At 33.6% G+C, this 17,452-nt stretch overlaps 2 protein-coding genes across 2 annotated transcripts; one reads left to right on the forward strand and one right to left on the reverse strand.

The window, feature by feature from the left end:
• Positions 1–2,229: 2,229 nt before the first annotated feature.
• LOC112022785 (protein ALTERED PHOSPHATE STARVATION RESPONSE 1) lies at positions 2,230–7,373 on the forward strand. Its single transcript, XM_024055412.2, has 4 exons — positions 2,230–4,019; positions 4,783–5,006; positions 6,032–6,255; positions 6,349–7,373. Exons 1-4 carry the CDS (start codon positions 3,119–3,121, stop codon positions 7,154–7,156), a joined length of 2,157 nt encoding a protein of 718 aa, XP_023911180.2. The 5' UTR covers positions 2,230–3,118; the 3' UTR covers positions 7,157–7,373.
• A 305-nt stretch (positions 7,374–7,678) lies between these two features.
• Positions 7,679–10,469, reverse strand: LOC112022810 (probable LRR receptor-like serine/threonine-protein kinase At5g48740). The gene is made up of 7 exons (XM_065772016.1): positions 10,334–10,469; positions 10,151–10,249; positions 9,567–9,635; positions 9,273–9,341; positions 9,126–9,188; positions 8,602–8,924; positions 7,679–8,107 (listed from the first exon to the last, which is right to left on the reverse strand). The coding sequence occupies exons 1-7, from the start codon at positions 10,467–10,469 to the stop codon at positions 7,679–7,681; spliced, it is 1,188 nt and encodes a 395-aa protein (XP_065628088.1).
• Between the last annotated feature and the right edge of the window lie 6,983 nt (positions 10,470–17,452).

Below are 17,452 nucleotides of genomic sequence, written 5' to 3' on the forward strand. Positions count from 1 at the left end.
TTATCAATTTATACTAATTTTTTATTACATGAACTCCACAATAAATCATCCTTAACTTTTGGACGAATATAAATGCCATTAACATTTCCTTAAAATTTAAACCAATGTGTTTTACCACCGTATACTCTTGGTGCGATGGTCACTTTACAAGTATAAATACTTGTGAGGTGTGGGGGAAAGAGTTATTGTTCAAGTCTCTAGAAGAAAAGAAAGAAACTTCACACGTATACACTTAAATTAGGTTAGAATAAAAATTAAAAAAAAAAGTAAAATCTTTTTCTCTTAATAAAAATTTGCAATTCATAAAATAAATAATAAATAAAAAAGTGTTAGCAATCAAAATCAACTTTTCCCAGTATTAATTGAGTAATTGAGAAAGAATTATGTCAGGGAACAACTTTTAATATAATTTTATGTCACAACTTATTATGTGACGAATTATGATTAGTAAGATATATTAGTAGGTCATGTAAAAACATATTTTTATCAATTATAAGTGACAAATTGTATCATAAAATTGTGCTAAAAATTGTATCTCTAACATAACTCAGTTAAGAATGATTGTGAAATAACGGTAGTGAGGAGTGCTCACTGTACATCTGCTAGTGATGGACAATGAGCCCACTAGATTCTCATCTGATTCTGATGGCAATCATGGCACCAACTACAAAAAATCTTTTGCCGATGTCAAGGTTATACAAATGCCAATATTATAATACATGCTGTCCTGTGGCAGAAAAACACAAGGGCAATTATGACTTTGGGCAGACCTAAGCCCCACTAAAAATCCCCTGTTTTACTGTTTCCGTCTTTATTACTGACAAACCAAACCAGCAATGATCAACCTCAAATTCCATTTATGTTTCCACATTAACTTTTTTTTCTTCTTCTTTTTATCCTTTAAGGCTCACTAGTCTCACACTCTTACTTCAGCGCGTGGTAGCACCGTCATAACCTGAATTGACATTTTTGTTTTTATTTTTCTTCCATGGAAGATATCCGAATCTTTTCGAGTTTCAGTATTATTAATCCATGTGTGTAATGTCCTACACGCACTATCTAATTATAATGAAAAAGCTCTTAGGAGGTTTTTGATCTCAGAGTCTCGTGAATCATGTGAGAGGTTAAGAAACTACTAGGCCACATGAAGTGACACTTGTTCATCATGCATTGTAACAACAAATATCCTCGTGAATTTAAAAAATAACCTTATACTAAAAGTTTTGTAACTAAATGGCATAACTTATTCATATTTTTTAGGAAAATCAAAGTTCGAATATCTCATTTCTTGTTGTTGTAACTATTAAATTACAGAAAACAAAAAGTCTATTTATTTCCTAAAGTTACTTTTGTTCCACTCGCAAGTAAATATGATAGTATTAAATACATTGGCCGAACGCACATTTGACTAATTTATGAATATTTAAACTTTAATTTCTCTATATAAGAAAAAACATAAATCTCCTTTTTTTTTTTTTTTTTGAGAAGAAGAGAGAAATGTGTGATGCTTCTGATAAAAAAATGTTTATTAATTACACATTTGGTCTTCAACTTTTGTCTCATGTTTCAAATTGGTTCTCAACCTTTCAAATGTTTCAAATTAGTCATTAACTTTTTAAATGTGCGTTAAAAAGGTACTCCTCAACTTTTGTGATTTGGTGAGTGAAAAGGTATAATCCTGGAAAATGGAAACATTAAAAACCAAGTATTAAAGCTGATGCGAAGCCCAAGAGATAGTTTTTGTAATTTTTTTTTAATAAAAAAACGTCATTAGTTGTTGTAACTTGTAAGAAGATGAACATGTTAGGGACATTTTTGACACCAACATTGAGTTAACAAAAAAGAACATAGCAACCATCATCATCTAGCTAGATTAGCATTTGTGTTTGATTTTGGTAATTCTATTTGCCAAGTCATTTTTATCGACCAGTTAACGATGGAGACCTATTTGACATACATTTAAGAAGTTAAGAACTAAACCAAAATATTTGAAAGAATAGAGATCATTTTCAAAATATGTGACAAAATTAAGGACCAATATGTAATTATATCCTAGAAAAACATAAACCTTAGCACACACGTTGATCAAAGAGGAATTTGATTTCATGGTACACTTCACTAGTGTTTCGACGCTCCAACACCGCGTGAAGCAATTCATTCCAGAGATACCATATTTGCATTAAACAGTGAATCTGGGCCCAAACATTCTCTCTCTCTCTCTCTCTCTATCTCTCTCTCTCTCTTTCTCTCCCTCTCTTGCTTTGAGCCTGAGAGTGATTGAGTGAGAGAGAGAGAGAGAGAGAGAGAGGCTTTTTTATTTTGACTCCTCAGTCATCACCTACCTATTTCTTCTAGGCTACCTGTCACTCACCACCAGCAAAATCTCTGCTAAAATCTAGTAAAATTTGGCGGGTGAGTTAAGTATGTTTGCCTAGGCCTCTCCATGTTTCAAGACTTTTGGGTCCATGGAACACTGAGTCACTGACCAATCCTCTTTTTCATATTGCGAAAGAAATGTTGAGCTAGTCTCTGATCAAATCCTATTGCAAAAGAAATGTTGAGTACTAAAAAAGCAATTGGTTTGAGTGTATGACTGGCCTTGAAGCTTTTTTTTAAGAACCAATATTTACACCTAATTTGTTTTTGTCTCATCTCTGACAAACCCATCTGTCTTCTATGATGTCTTTCTCATCTCACCAAAGGCATAGCTATACTTCAATCAGTTAACAACATAATGTGATTCTCTACAACTTTCCCAAAACCACCTTTCTGCAATTCTGCCACAGTAACACTCACACGAAACCTCCATATTTTGGCAGAACCCACCCTTTGTTTCAGAAACAACAAAAAAAAAAAAAAAAAACCAAACCACTTGCTCTTAATTTGTGCCAAAAGAGTTAAAACACATTATTGGGTACTCTAAAGTCTTGCCAAAACATAAACTTTCTGCCACAACACACAAAAACCTTCATCTTTTCTTTTGGCAGAACCTGCCTTTGTTTCATAAACAACAAAAAACTAATAAACCGCTAGCTGTTTGTGCCAAAAGAGTAATACACATTATTGGGTACTCTAAACTCTTACCAAAACACAAAACTTCTTGAGTTTTTAGATAGAGATGGGTTGTGTTGTGTCTAGGAAAGATGAAGAAGACGATGTTGTGTCTATCTGTAAAGACAGAAAACGCCTCATAAAATTGGCTGTGGAGAGGAGGTATGCTCTTGCAGACGCACAGTGCAAGTATAATCACTCGCTTTATGCTGTAGCAGCAGCTATAAGGCTGTTTGTTGCTCGGCATTCATGTTCATCTTCTTCATTTCTCATCACTTTTCCTTCTTCTTCTGAGACCACTGAGACCCTTATCTCCAACCCCATGTTCCTTCAACAAAGACCAACTGAACCCACCCATGAAACCATTTCATGTCCCACCTCAGATTCTACAGCTTTTTTGGACTCTACTATTAAGATAGTAAGTGAAAAACAAGACCAAGAAGATATTGATGACAATGAGGTTGAGGATGAAGAAGAAGAAGATGGAGATGTGGTTTGTGAGCATTTTTTCGATGAGGTGGCTCAGCCAGTGGCAGGTGTACACAAAGATTCTGGTTGGGATTTCTTCAGTCTGTTTGATGGAGTGAGAACACAAGTGGAGAATGAGTTTAGTTCTGAGGAGGGTCTGAGGGTGGTGAGAGAGGAAGAAGGGATTCCAGAGTTGGAAGAGGATGGAGAAAGAGGAATGATGAGTGAGAGAAAGGTTGAGGATTTGAATAATGATGAAGTAGATCATGAGGAGGGTGGTGAGGTTGAGTCTGTGACAGAAGGGGATGATGTTAATGTGAGCCAAGAGGAGCACAAAAGTTTTAGAGTGATTGATACACCCACTGATGGGAGAGAATTGTTGGAGGCATTGAAGGATATTGAAGACCATTTTACCAGAGCTTATGATTCTGGTTTGGAAGTTTCTAGGATGCTGGAGGCCAATAGAGTTCCAATGCTGTCTGGTTTGGAGGAAATAAAAGGTTGGTTCTTTTCTCTCTTCTTCTTCTTCTTCTTCTTTTTTTATTTATTTTATATTTTTATATTTTATATTTTTTTAAAATTTAAATTTAAATTATTTTTTTTTTCCTCTTAATGTTATAATTTATAATTTCTTGTGATTCGTACATGCTTGCCGCAGTTCTATGTGTATATATATGGTTAAATTAGAGGAAATTAGTTACGTTTGCTTCCATGGAATGCAAATTGAGGAATAAAATGTCTTGGTGCCTGATTTTGATGCACAGGGTTATGTGTCATTGGCGGTTGTAAGATGTGACATTGTAGGCTATTTTATTTTTTATTGAAGAAATTGTGTAATGTGGGAAGTGGATTAGGTATATTCTGCCAATTTCAAAGAATCGTCCCAAAGGAGTAGGAACTCACTTTCCAGTTTCCTTCTTGTAGGAATCCATACAAAGAATGTATGCCCTTGTGGTGACAGATATAATTGAAGTCATCAAATTCCATTTCCTTGAATTGAATTTCTAAAAACCAAACCATTCTTGGACCTGAAAATTTGATCTGTCTTTCCCTACTTATCAAAAAAATGAACATTTGAACTGTCTTTCTTAAACATTTTTTTTTTCTTAATGCCATTTGTCATGGTGTTCCATACAGATCTTGCCTTTTTATTATTAAATTACTGACAATCATTATCTTTGTCATGTGTTGGACATTGCTCATTCACCAACTTTCATCGTATCTTAGTTACTTCATCTATTCATCCATGAAATTTGGGTGCAGAGAGCTCAACTAAGCTCATTCGGTCAATTACATTGAATCGATCCACCTCATCTCGGTCTTCCTCATGTAAAAGTCTCGTCTCATGTAGCTCCAAAAGTTCTTCAACATGGACAGAATTAAAGAGTGATTTATTTGATGACTATGGAGGAATGGAATCTGGAAGCCATTCGCAAACACTAGAAAGGTTATATGCTTGGGAGAAGAAACTCTATGAGGAGGTGAAGGTAAATCTCATTCATATGCTTTCTTATGATTTCCCCCCAGCTTCTTTTTGCTTTGTTAGTCTCTTTTACCACTTGTTTGCAGTATTTTCATTCTCTGCTAAAAAAAAGAGAGACATGGGACACTCTTTGTACCATCATTATATAGATATGGGTGATTAAAATAGATAGCCAGTCATTAGGGAACCTTTTATCTGTTTTCTTGTTTTCTGTTACCTATCTACTGTCTTCTTTAATGAACCACTCTTCTTTTATTATTATTATTTTTTATTTTTCCTTTTTTTAGGCTTGGTAATTTACTCTCGAACCTCCCACTGGTTCTAACTAGCCTAAAGGCCATTGGCTAACGATGCTGTCAATCTCTGCTTCTTATGCCTTCACAATTTGTTTTTGAACATTATTTGAAGGCAAACCTTTCCTTCTCTTTTGCATGTGTTAGTTTTTCCTGTTGAAGTATTTATATGCTGTAGCAATGGACTAACTGAATCCAGATATGACTTGTAAATTTAGGTCAAACAAATTGTAGATCTATTTAAGACTAGAAAATCTTTGTTTCTGATGGGGAAAAACAAATGAGGCAGATTTACAGTGTCATGAATGTGACCCTTGGGAGTAAAAACCTATTTGTTTGATTGGCTGAAACAGAGTTTTGAAAGCAGGGGAGGTCAGCTATCAATTCTGCAAAGCTTTCAACTAGGTTTTTTGAAGTAAAACTAATTACTGAAGTTCCATTAAAGAATGGGAACAGCCATTTTCTTTCATCTGGGATGCAGATTTTGCAACCAGAAAGCTATCAATTTTTTACTGCTGCACTTTGCCTGTGTCTGTGCTTAGTGTCATATTTTGTTCAAAGCTAGTCCCAAGCCCAAAAAAAGGAGAATGGTTGTGGTAGGACGACAGCTAGTGTAAAATTTAGTCACTCCATTATAAATGGATCCACTACAGATACTTTTTGTAGACACCTTAGTAATCACTAAACATTGTTTCATTACCAACTTTCTTGAACATGTTTTAAATCAAATTATCAGGCTGGGGACGAGAACAAGAAAATTTATGAGCGAAAATGCTCTAATTTGAGGAACCAGGATGCCAGAAAGGATGGAATCTGCTCTGGGGACAAAACAAGAGTTGAAGTAAAAGACATGCATGCAAGGATCTTGGTTGCAATACGAAGTGCAGAATCAATCTCCCAAAGAATTGAAAAACTGAGAGACGAAGAGCTGCAGCCACAACTTTTAGAGCTAATAAATGGGTAAGAAAGTTGATGACAGAAATTTGTAGGTTAGATTAAAGAAGCTTGAAATTTCAAATTTTGTGATAACCTCCAATTCCGCCACTTCTGCAGCCTAATGCAACACTGGAAGATAATGGTGGAATCATATGAAACTCAAAACCGAATCATGTGTGAGGTTAAATCTTTCAACTGTCCTGCCTATGGAAAGTTTTGCAATGACTCTCACCGTCTTGCAACCCTTCAGCTCGAAGCAGAAGTTCAAAATTGGCGCGCTTGCTTTACTGCATATGTTTCTGCTCAGAAGGCATATATTGAAGCTCTTGATAGTTGGCTATCCAAGTTCATCGCCCCTGAAGTGGAATTATACTCCAGAGGCAGGTCTTCAGTCCCACGGCCTATTTTCAGTGGGCCACCGATGCTTGTAATCTGTCATGATTGGCTAGCTTGCCTGGAGAAGTTGCCAGAAAAAGCAGTGACTCATACCATGAAAAGCTTTGAGAAGGATATTCGAGCTTTGTGGCTTCAACAAGGAGAGGAACAGCACCAGAAAAGGAAGGTTGATGGACTTGCCAGTGAACTTGACAGGAAGGTCCTGGCATTCCAGCGGGCAGAGAGCAGAATTCTTGAATCAAAGCTCCATGAGCATGAATCACAGGCAAATGTACGTAGTCGGATTGAAAACTTGACAGAGAGGAAAGCCATGTTGGATATGTTTAGGAAGAGGCTAGACATGGAGAAAGAAAAGCACCATAATAGCTTGCAAGTTATGCAGCATGTCACTGTAAATGGATTTCCAACTGGATTTTCTTCTGTTTTCGAGTCCTTGCTTGGGTTTTCAAAGGCTTCTGAGAAAATGTATGCTGATCTTTTGGCACTCGGCAAAAATGCAAAGGTCGTAGATGAAGAGGTGAGCAAATAACTTAGTATACAACAAAGAGGAATGGACTTTGAGCACTGGAGTTAAAAGATAACAGTGTAAAGAAAGCTGGAAAATGGTTTTAAGGATGTTAGTATTGTTAATTGTCAAAATGTATATTTGGTTAGGCTCTGGAGACGCAAGAATGAGTTGGTACCATTTTCTCCAAAAATAGTAAATTCACAACTAATAATGGTAACTTCTATTATCTTGTATATTAGTCGCAAACTTGTACAAATTAAATTCACCTTTTCCTAAAAACTAAATTTACTGCTCCCATGCACCAATATTGTAATAGCACAAGAGGTAAGCATCTCAATTCCCAACCTTTCTTAAAACATAAGAGCAATTCACATCAATTTTCTCATAACTATTTGATAAACAGCAAGGTGCTTCTCTAACACTCAAACACGCATAAGCTAAGGAACTCGATTGGCATAGGTGGTACTGAGGGCAGATCATACACTCAAGTTTTTGAGAGAGCTTAAACCATGACAAACTCAACTGAGGTCGTCTTCTGTATGATCACGTATTCCCTTTTAAGTTTTTCTTATCAAACTCGACACTAGTACTATTTTCCTCCAAACACCTTAAGCTAGTGCTTCGAAAGGAGTAGCTTTCCATCTCTACATGAAATCTCTGTAATCCAACACCATTTAAACTCACAAAGCTTTGAGAATAATCGTTATCCATTGATTCACAAGGTGCGCTGCTGCCACTTGATATTAGAGCAGCACTCGAGGGCTTTTTGCTTATAAAGTTGCCAACTGAATGCAGGGCCTCTTCTAGTTCTTGCCACACCTGGTTCATTGTAGGACGTTGTTTGGGTACTTTCACAGAACATCTTAGGCCTAGTTGTGCCATCTTCAGCATTATCTCCATGTTGCATGGCTCTGATAGAAGATTTACATCTAAAATTTCTTCAACGCTGCCTTTCTCTAAGCTAGGCCTTGCCTGCATGCATTTTGTTCATTAGACACAATCCCCATTTTATTTAAACTTGGAACTAGCTATTAGGGTTAATTACTTAATGAATGTGTTGGTTTAGTTGCCCTTATTTGCTTAAAGGCGAGACAAAAAATGACTTAAATAAATAAACTAGTTTTGAAAAAAAAAGTTGGCTTATTTGCTTAAAGTTACTTTTTGCTCACCTTTAAGCAAATAAGCGTGGTCAAACACACATTAATAAATTAAAACTTTGAATTATATGAGACTACCTTAAATTGTCATGAAAATCACAATCCTAATCTCCTATTAGGTACTTCCAAAATACAGTTGCTGTAGTACTCAAACACAAATAAAAATGTCATCACAATAAAATAATAGTACATGAACTTGAGAAGTAATGTGAAAAGGTTAATTTTATGTGTTAGATGACTTTTCTTATTGGTTTAGAGTAGCACCTTAATGATTTTTTTGATGAACATATAGGTGCTTCGATTACTTACCCAGTCAATGATATGATAATTAGATAGCCTTCCATTAGAGTAAACTGCAGGTCGTGCAGCCACAAGTTGCAACAATATGACACCAAAGCTATAGACATCGCTGAATGGGGTCAAATGGAGACTCGTACAATATGCCGGATCAAGGTATCTTGATGTTCTTTTAATTTGACTACTGACATGTGATTGATCCTCAGTAGGCCCCATCTTCACTAACCCAAAATCCGAAACCTTAGCTTCGAACTCATCTCCTACTAAGATGTTACTTGGTTTTATGTCGCGGAGGATTATGCTAGGCTGAATCCCTTCATGCAAATGAGCAATGCCTGCAAAATTTTCAACCAACTTAATTAACACCATTTTTTCTTTGTTTTCGAATTTTACAATTATTACAAATTTTATTGTATAAATAAATGTATTTTTAATATTAAAAAATATCATAAATTTATTTATTTTTGTTGATGTGCTACCAATAACATTTATTATCATGCCAGTTTATAATCATTTTAGTCTAATGAGGACTGCACATTTAGCTGCTCCAATGGCTATATTTACTCTCTGCTTCGAAGTCAAGCTCCTCCCTCTCTTTCCTACATGGTAATAGTATATGAAGTCTACTAAGATAAACATATTTAGGAATGTTTACATGTAGCAATGCATGCCCTTCAACTTACCCGTAATGTACTCAAGCTGAGAACCATTTGGAACGTACTCATAAACTAATAATTTTGCACCTTTTGGTCCTGTTCAAAGCAAAAATTAAGCTTTCAAAATAAAGAAGGGGCAATATTTGGTATAATTTTGTACATGGACAACCTAATTTGATATGTATTTAAAATTTCGATACAATTTTACTTGATTATATTTTTCATTCTTTCTCTTTGTGAATATTACTTGAACTGTCATTGCTTCATCTTTAGTATATAATCAGCATGGCCTACTTTTTGGGTGATACTGTATCTACGTACCTGGTTCTTTACAATATCGCACGAGACTTACAAGGTTCTTGAGCTTTACTTTTGAAAGTAGCATCACTTCTGTTCAAGAAACCACAACAAATAATCAACAAGTATAAAGACATAATTTTTTTTTTTTAAATTTTCTTTTGCCAGGCTATAAAGACAATATGTTGTAATTGAGTACAAGTAACAGATAAATGAAATTGATATAGCACCAATCACAACTTACCCCCATAACAAGTTATGAAAAAAATTGTGAAGTAGTCTTAAGCATTGTTCTCACCAAACACAATAATCATATGCCTTAATTTTCTGGGATGGAAGAAATTGAAACTTTTTCTTATATTTTTGAATAAATATGTGTGTATTGTGTTAACATATATAGTGTTGTGGGCTTTAGGCCCAGTTAGGTTACTTGTATAGCACACATATTTACTTGTACTGCACACATATGCCTCCTATATAAAGGCATCTATGTACATTCTTTTATACAAGAAATACAATACAATTATTCAGTATTTCTAACAAGGGTCTCTTAATAGCTAGTGTTCCTTCTACATTAAAGTCCCCCTTGTAGACATTCCCAAATGCACCTGACCCCAGCAAGCAATCTTGGCTGAAATTGTTGGTAGCCTTCTCTTGCTCCACCAACTGGAAGCGCCGCAACAATATATTCTCGAATTTCAAGCTCCCTAATCATCATTTTCCCAACTCAGAACTGAGATTTATAAGCAAAAAGAATTCACAAAGAATTTGAAGCACAAAAAGTCACTAACCTTTCTTCTTGTAACGTTGCTTGAGAATTGGAAAGAGTTTTCTTTTGCATAAGTAGCAAAATAAGGCAACCACCAATATACTTAAAATTGGTGATGCTGCAACTGAAGCTACTACAAGAAATTGTCTAATTTCCATTACAAAATTTGATAGTGTCCTAAAAGAGAAAGCTTCGTGAACTTGTATGTTTGGTTGTTTTTTTCACTCTTGTTCCATTTTCACCTGCATGAAGTATTTGAGTCCAAATCTTCTGTCATACTTTTCCTACTCCACTCTATACTCCACCAATAAGTACTTGTTACATGTTCACTTAATTAATTAAATACTATTATTAATTAATAATTGTAGTATTAATAAGTCAATAATGATAGTATTTAATTAATTAGGTGAACACGTGGTAAATATTTATTAGTGAAGTATAGAGTGGAGCAGGAAAAGTGGGATAGAAGATTTGGACTCGAAGTATTTGCTTCAATTAAGAGAGAGATAGTAGAAAATGTTAAGCAAAGGACATTGTAGTTTGATAAAGATTAATGAACAATGCCGGCTGTATATTTATTTTCAATAGTTAGTAAATGTTTTTCATAGTCGTTTTCCATGTCATTTGTGACTCAGTCTTCTTTCTTGGGACGGCACATAGGCCAAGAGAACATGTACAACTATACGTTTACGTAAATTCATGCACGTATACATTGTTTGCCCGAGAAGGCATTGAATTGAATCCCCATGCTTATCTAGTGATTCAAAAGTGAAATAGGACTCATAAAAACGAAAAAAGAGAAAGAAATAGTGAAATAGGATAAAATATATACGGGTCTAGTTTAGTCAGTTGCTCTTTATTATTATATATATATATATATATATATCTGAGTGTAATTTAAAAGGATTTATATTTCTTTATTTTTAGGCTAAAAAGTGCAAATTATACCACTAAAGTTTAAGGGTCTTTGAATTTTATACTCTAAAGTTTTAAAATTTGAATTTTATCCCTTGAAATTATACTTAATTTACATTAGCATCTTTCCATAAGTTTTGTTGTTGATGTGTCCGTTAATTAAGTGGGACAAAATTGGGAAACGCCCCGTTTGGGTAAAAATAGCAGCATAATGCCCTTTTCTCCAAACTATATAGAGAAATGACCCTCTTTTGTAACTCGATTTTCTCAAAATCGAGTTAGGCCCTATAGCGGCGTTTTTTAAGAGCCTATAGTGACGTTTTTAGGACCTATAGTGGCGTTTTTTAACTCGATTTATAAGAAATCGAGTTATAGGTAAAAAAAATTAAAAAAATTGCCTATAACTCGATTTTATGGAAATCGAGTTACAAAATGTCACTATAGATCCTGAAAATGTCACTATAGGTCCTTAAAAACGCCGCTATAGGGCTCCAGAATTTTTTTTTTTATAACTCGATTTTGAGAAAATCGAGTTACAAAAAAGGTGCATTTCTCTATATAGTTTGGAGAAAAGGGCATTATGCTACTATTTTTACCCAAATGGGGCATTTCCCAATTTTGTCCATAATCCAATTGAAATGTGGCATGTGGATTTACCTATTCCACTTCAGACAAAATTGCCTAAATATTTTTAAATAATTAAAATAAAATCTTTTTTGAAATATAAGAAATCAAAGTCTAAAACCAAAAATAAAATAATTCAATTTTTTTTTTCTTAAACATTTTCTAGGGACTCAAACAAACAAAAAAATTTCTCAAATTTTGCCAAGAAACCATGCTAAGCAGAAATGACAAAGAAAAACAAGAAATAGAGGAAGGTAAATACATTTTAGCAAATATATCTGTTTTAAGAGAAGAACGAAACACAATAATAATCAGACCGTGGAGAAAACTTTAACTCAAACTCCAGCTTTGCTTCTGTTTATTTTCCCGCTATTAGCAGCATGTGCCACATATTATTCTTTGTGTCTGTGCCTATTTGTTTGGGTCCCTAGAAACTTATTTATTGTTTGATTTTTTTAATTTTTTTTGGGTTCCCTAAAATTGTTGTAGAAAATGAAAAAAAGAAGAAGGAATTATTGTATTTTTTTTTTTTAGTTCTTATTTTAAATATTTCAAAATAGGTTTTATTTTATTTTTTTTAGGTTTTTAATTTGATGTGAGTAGATGAATCCACGTGTCATGTTTCAATTGGATCAATTAGTACACTTAATAAGTTTATATGGCACTTAACAGACGCGTCAACAAAAAACTAACAAAGAGACTACTGATGCAAATTAAGTATAATTTTAAGAAGTAAAATCTAAATTTTGAAACTTTAAAATATAAAATTCGAAGACTCAAACTTTAGAGATGTTGTTTGCACTTTAACCTTATTTTTAATACTAGGTTTTAATAAGGTTTTTCAAGTCAAAACAAGCTTTCTTAAGGAATTGTTTTCACTCTTTTTGACTCGGTAGTATTGGGGACAGCTTTATTCAATAGATTATTTTTAGATTATTTATTTATTTATTTAGGATTATAGAATTCTTTCTTGTAAATTCAAAGAATTATTTATAAATTTAAATATTTATACTCAAATAAAAATTGACCTAGCATTATCGTGCTTCCTGTTCTGCATTAAGAACTGACACATAATGAGTAGGACTTGATGTTGTATAAAATTTCTACAAGTTCACCAATCCTTGTCTCCATCATATCATCAATTTTATATTTTGATTTATATGCGATTTGTGGGTGTAAAATAACTATTAGTGACGTTACTAAATAATAATAATCTATTGCTAAATTAGGACCAGCTGGAAAATATATATATATATATATATATTTACTAGGTCTAGGATATATATGCATCCAAAAGCTTGAAGCGAATTCCAAATTAGAGCCACTATATTTTTTTTAATTCTACATTTCTAGAGAGAAAAAATTATATTATTATTGGACTGTTTCAAACGGTTTAAAATCACAAACCGATATTGTGGGGGTAATAACTCAACATTGTGTATTGGGCCTAGGGCCCTATTTCAAGGTTAAAGTGTGTCCGAAGAGAAGAAAATGATTGAGAAGGATTCCACGTGGGAGAAATATACCTGGAAATGATCGAGAAGTATAGTCCGAAGAGAGCATCAGTAGTTCGAAGAGTGTATTCTCCTCGGATATAAAGAGTCTCAATCAAGCAAATACCTAGGAGGTTCGAGTGATCTTCCTAACGATTCCAATGATAAGGATAAGCTTTGGGCATGTATGGAGATGATAAGAACGGAGAAATATCTAAAGGAAAAGCTGCTACCACTGCATTAAATATACTGCAGCAACTTTTCTGGTCGCATTAATGTGGAAAAGATCTCTGAACAGTGCAATCTCAACTACCGCTATTCATGGAGAACCGACGAAGATATCTGATGAGATATATGCTCAAGTGAACGTTTAGATAAAGACAAGTGGACGATCAAGATAGTTTAAAAGAAAACTATATAAATGTAAGAGACTTCCTACAGAGGAGGAGGGGGAAAAGAGAGAAAAAGAAAGTTTGCTGTAGTTTTAAGAATGATATGTATAAAAGTTTGTCTCTTCGGATATAAATATATTTAAGTTTCAAGTTTGTTCTTACACTGATTCATCAGTAAAACCTTTGTTGAACGTTGTTTAATTCACAACCAGCCCAGCTCTTTCACTTACTATCTACAAATTCATTGTATTGGACATATTAGGCTCATACTCCAAATCTTTTGGGTTTGGGTTACAAATCTTGACCCTACAGATATTATTATATAATCATTAAAACAAATGGAAATATTGCTTATCTACGTTTGAATTTTTTTAGTCATTGGTTGACCTAGTTATCGAATTTTTTTGTTTTACCATCAAAGTCTATACCTTAAATTTTGGATGTTTCGTCCTCGTCCGTGGATTATCAAGGTCTGCAAAGATTCCCACCAAATTAATAGGCTCAGAAACAAGTTTCTTTTTTTCCTCTCAGTAAAGGATAATAGGATCCTTCTAAATCTAATCCTTATTTTCTGTCTACATCCTGACTTAGCAAGTTAGAGATGTGAATAAACCCAATCCTGACAATAATAAGGCTCAGGAGAAAGTATCTTCTGCATTGAATAGATGCACTATGCATCTCACAACATATAGGTTTCCTTTAGTAGCAAACCCACATTACTATAAGATAATCATTAATTAGATGGACATCGAATAGTATTGGGGACAGCTTTATTCAATAGATTATTTTTAGATTATTTATTTATTTATTTATTTAGGATTATAGAATTCTTTCTTGTAAATTCAAAGAATTATTTATAAATTTAAATATTTATACTCAAATAAAAATTGACCTAGCATTATCGTGCTCCCTGTTCTGCATTAAGAACTGACACATAATGAGTAGGACTTGATGTTGTATAAAATTTCTACAAGTTCACCAATCCTTGTCTCCATCATATCATCAATTTTATATTTTGATTTATATGCGATTTGTGGGTGTAAAATAACTATTAGTGACGTTACTAAATAATAATAATCTATTGCTAAATTAGGACCAGCTGGAAAATATATATATATATATATATATTTACTAGGTCTAGGATATATATGCATCCAAAAGCTTGAAGCGAATTCCAAATTAGAGCCACTATATTTTTTTAATTCTACATTTCTAGAGAGAAAAAATTATCACAAACCGATATTGTGGGGGTAATAACTCAACATTGTGTATTGGGCTTAGGGCCCTATTTCAAGGTTAAAGTGTGTCCGAAGAGAAGAAAATGATTGAGAAGGATTCCACGTGGGAGAGATATACTTGGAAATGATCGAGAAGTATAGTCCGAAGAGAGCATGTATGGAGATGATAAGAACGGAGAAATATCTAAAGGAAAAGCTGCTACCACTGCATTAAATGTATTGCAGCAACTTTTCTGGTCACATTAATGTGGAAAAGATCTCTGAACAGTGCAATCTCAACTACCGCTATTCATGGAGAACCGACGAAGATATCTGATGAGATATATGCTCAAGTGAACGTTTAGATAAAGACAAGTGGACGATCAAGATAGTTTAAAAGAAAACTATATAAATGTAAGAGACTTCCTACAGAGGAGGAGGGGGAAAAGAGAGAAAAAGAAAGTTTGCTGTAGTTTTAAGAATGATATGTATAAAAGTTTGTCTCTTCGGATATAAATATATTTAAGTTTCAAGTTTGTTCTTACACTGATTCATCAGTAAAACCTTTGTTGAACGTTGTTTAATTCACAACCAGCCCAGCTCTTTCACTTACTCTCTACAAATTCATTGTATTGGACATATTGGGCTCATACTCCAAATCTTTTGGGCTTGGGTTACAAATCTTGACCCTACAGATATTATTATATAATTATTAAAACAAATGGAAATATTGCTTATCTACGTTTGAATTTTTTTAGTCATTGGTTGACCTAGTTATCGAATTTTTTTGTTTTACCATCAAAGTCTATACCTTAAATTTTGGATGTTTCGTCCTCGTCCATGGATTATCAAGGTCTGCAAAGATTCCCACCAAATTAATAGGCTCAGAAACAAGTTTCTTTTTTTCCTCTCAGTAAAGGATAATAGGATCCTTCTAAATCTAATCCTTATTTTCTGTCTACATCCTGACTTAGCAAGTTAGAGATGTGAATAAACCCAATCCTGACAATAATAAGGCTCAGGAGAAAGTATCTTCTGCATTGAATAGATGCACTATGCATCTCACAACATATAGGTTTCCTTTAGTAGCAAACCCACATTACTATAAGATAATCATTAATTAGATGGACATCGATGGAGAATAGGCTTAGAGTTAGTTTATATATGGGCAAGACATATAAACATGTACATGCTAACCCCAACAAATTAGAGAGAAGTAGGACAAAAAAGTTGGGAGACTTCTGAAGTGGCCAAATTAGAAAGGGGTGGAATTGGATGTTCAACAAATCTCCCCAATTGAGGTTCAAATCTCCCTAATATTAGAGATTGTAGCTAGAGCATATGTGTGGCACAAATGTTTTCTACGTAGTTATGTAGGAATTGTTTTAACAATTATCAAAACGATTCTTACATGATTGGTCATGAGAAAAGCTTAAAATGGCCAAATTAGAAAGGGGTATAATTGGAGGTTCAAATCACCCCAATTGAGTTAGTGCATAAATGTGTGGCACATAGCCACATATATCTTCTATGGCTCTATATATGTGAAAGGGGTGGGAATTGTTTTTAATAATACTCACGTGTAACGATTCTTACACGTATATATTTGATCATGAGAAACCCATTTTCTATCAATAAAAGTGAAGGCACAATTGGGAAAAATCACATGAACCTTTGACTACTAAAAATTTACCTAAAAGGGAAGGCACAATTCGAAAATCATTCAATTGATGCATGTGGCATGTGACAGGATCACGTGATCCACTTTATTTTTGAAAATGAAAATACTAAAGGAAATCATCTTTTTATTATATAAACCTTATAAACTGATGGGACAATAAATATAATTAGTAGACTTCAACTAATATTTAAATTGTGAATTTTAATTTGCTCAACTGATAAAGTCTCTAATGATTGAATAAGAGTTCTGAGATTTAATCCTTGCCTACACAAAAAATCAATTAGTTTTTTGGTTAAAACTCTATCAAAAAAAAAAAAAAACTACTATTTATTTATTTTTTTTGGTGATTTGTAACACATCGATTTGTAAGTTCTATATTGAAAAATTTGTAGTATTTTTAGTATTATTTTTTTTGGAATTTTTTAAAAAAGAAAATGTAAGAGAACGTTTACCATTCTTATAGTAATAATGAACTCAAGTGCTAATTGGGACTTGGGAGGAAGGATCGAAATTAGGGAAAAGTGGTTGTGTGGTGCGAAGAGTCCGTAACATTGATATGGTGTCTTTTGAATGGAAGAAAATCACTGGAAGACTTTAGTGGGAAATTGACATATAATTTTCTCACGGTTGGTTTGACAATTAATTGACACACAAAATTTTGGCAAGTTGTCTTCTTCATTTAATAAAGTGCCGAAAGAGAAAGTAAAGATTCATGCTAACGAGGAATTAGAACACAAAATGCTAATTTGAGAAAAAAAAAAGTAATTAATTTTTTTGACAACTTTTTAAATTTTTTTTATAAAAGTTGTATTACCTAAA

The sequence above is a fragment of the Quercus suber genome, unplaced genomic scaffold (genome assembly GCF_002906115.3).
Source record: "Quercus suber isolate HL8 unplaced genomic scaffold, Cork oak 2.0 scaffold_52, whole genome shotgun sequence".
In the NCBI taxonomy this organism is placed as follows: domain Eukaryota; kingdom Viridiplantae; phylum Streptophyta; class Magnoliopsida; order Fagales; family Fagaceae; genus Quercus; species Quercus suber.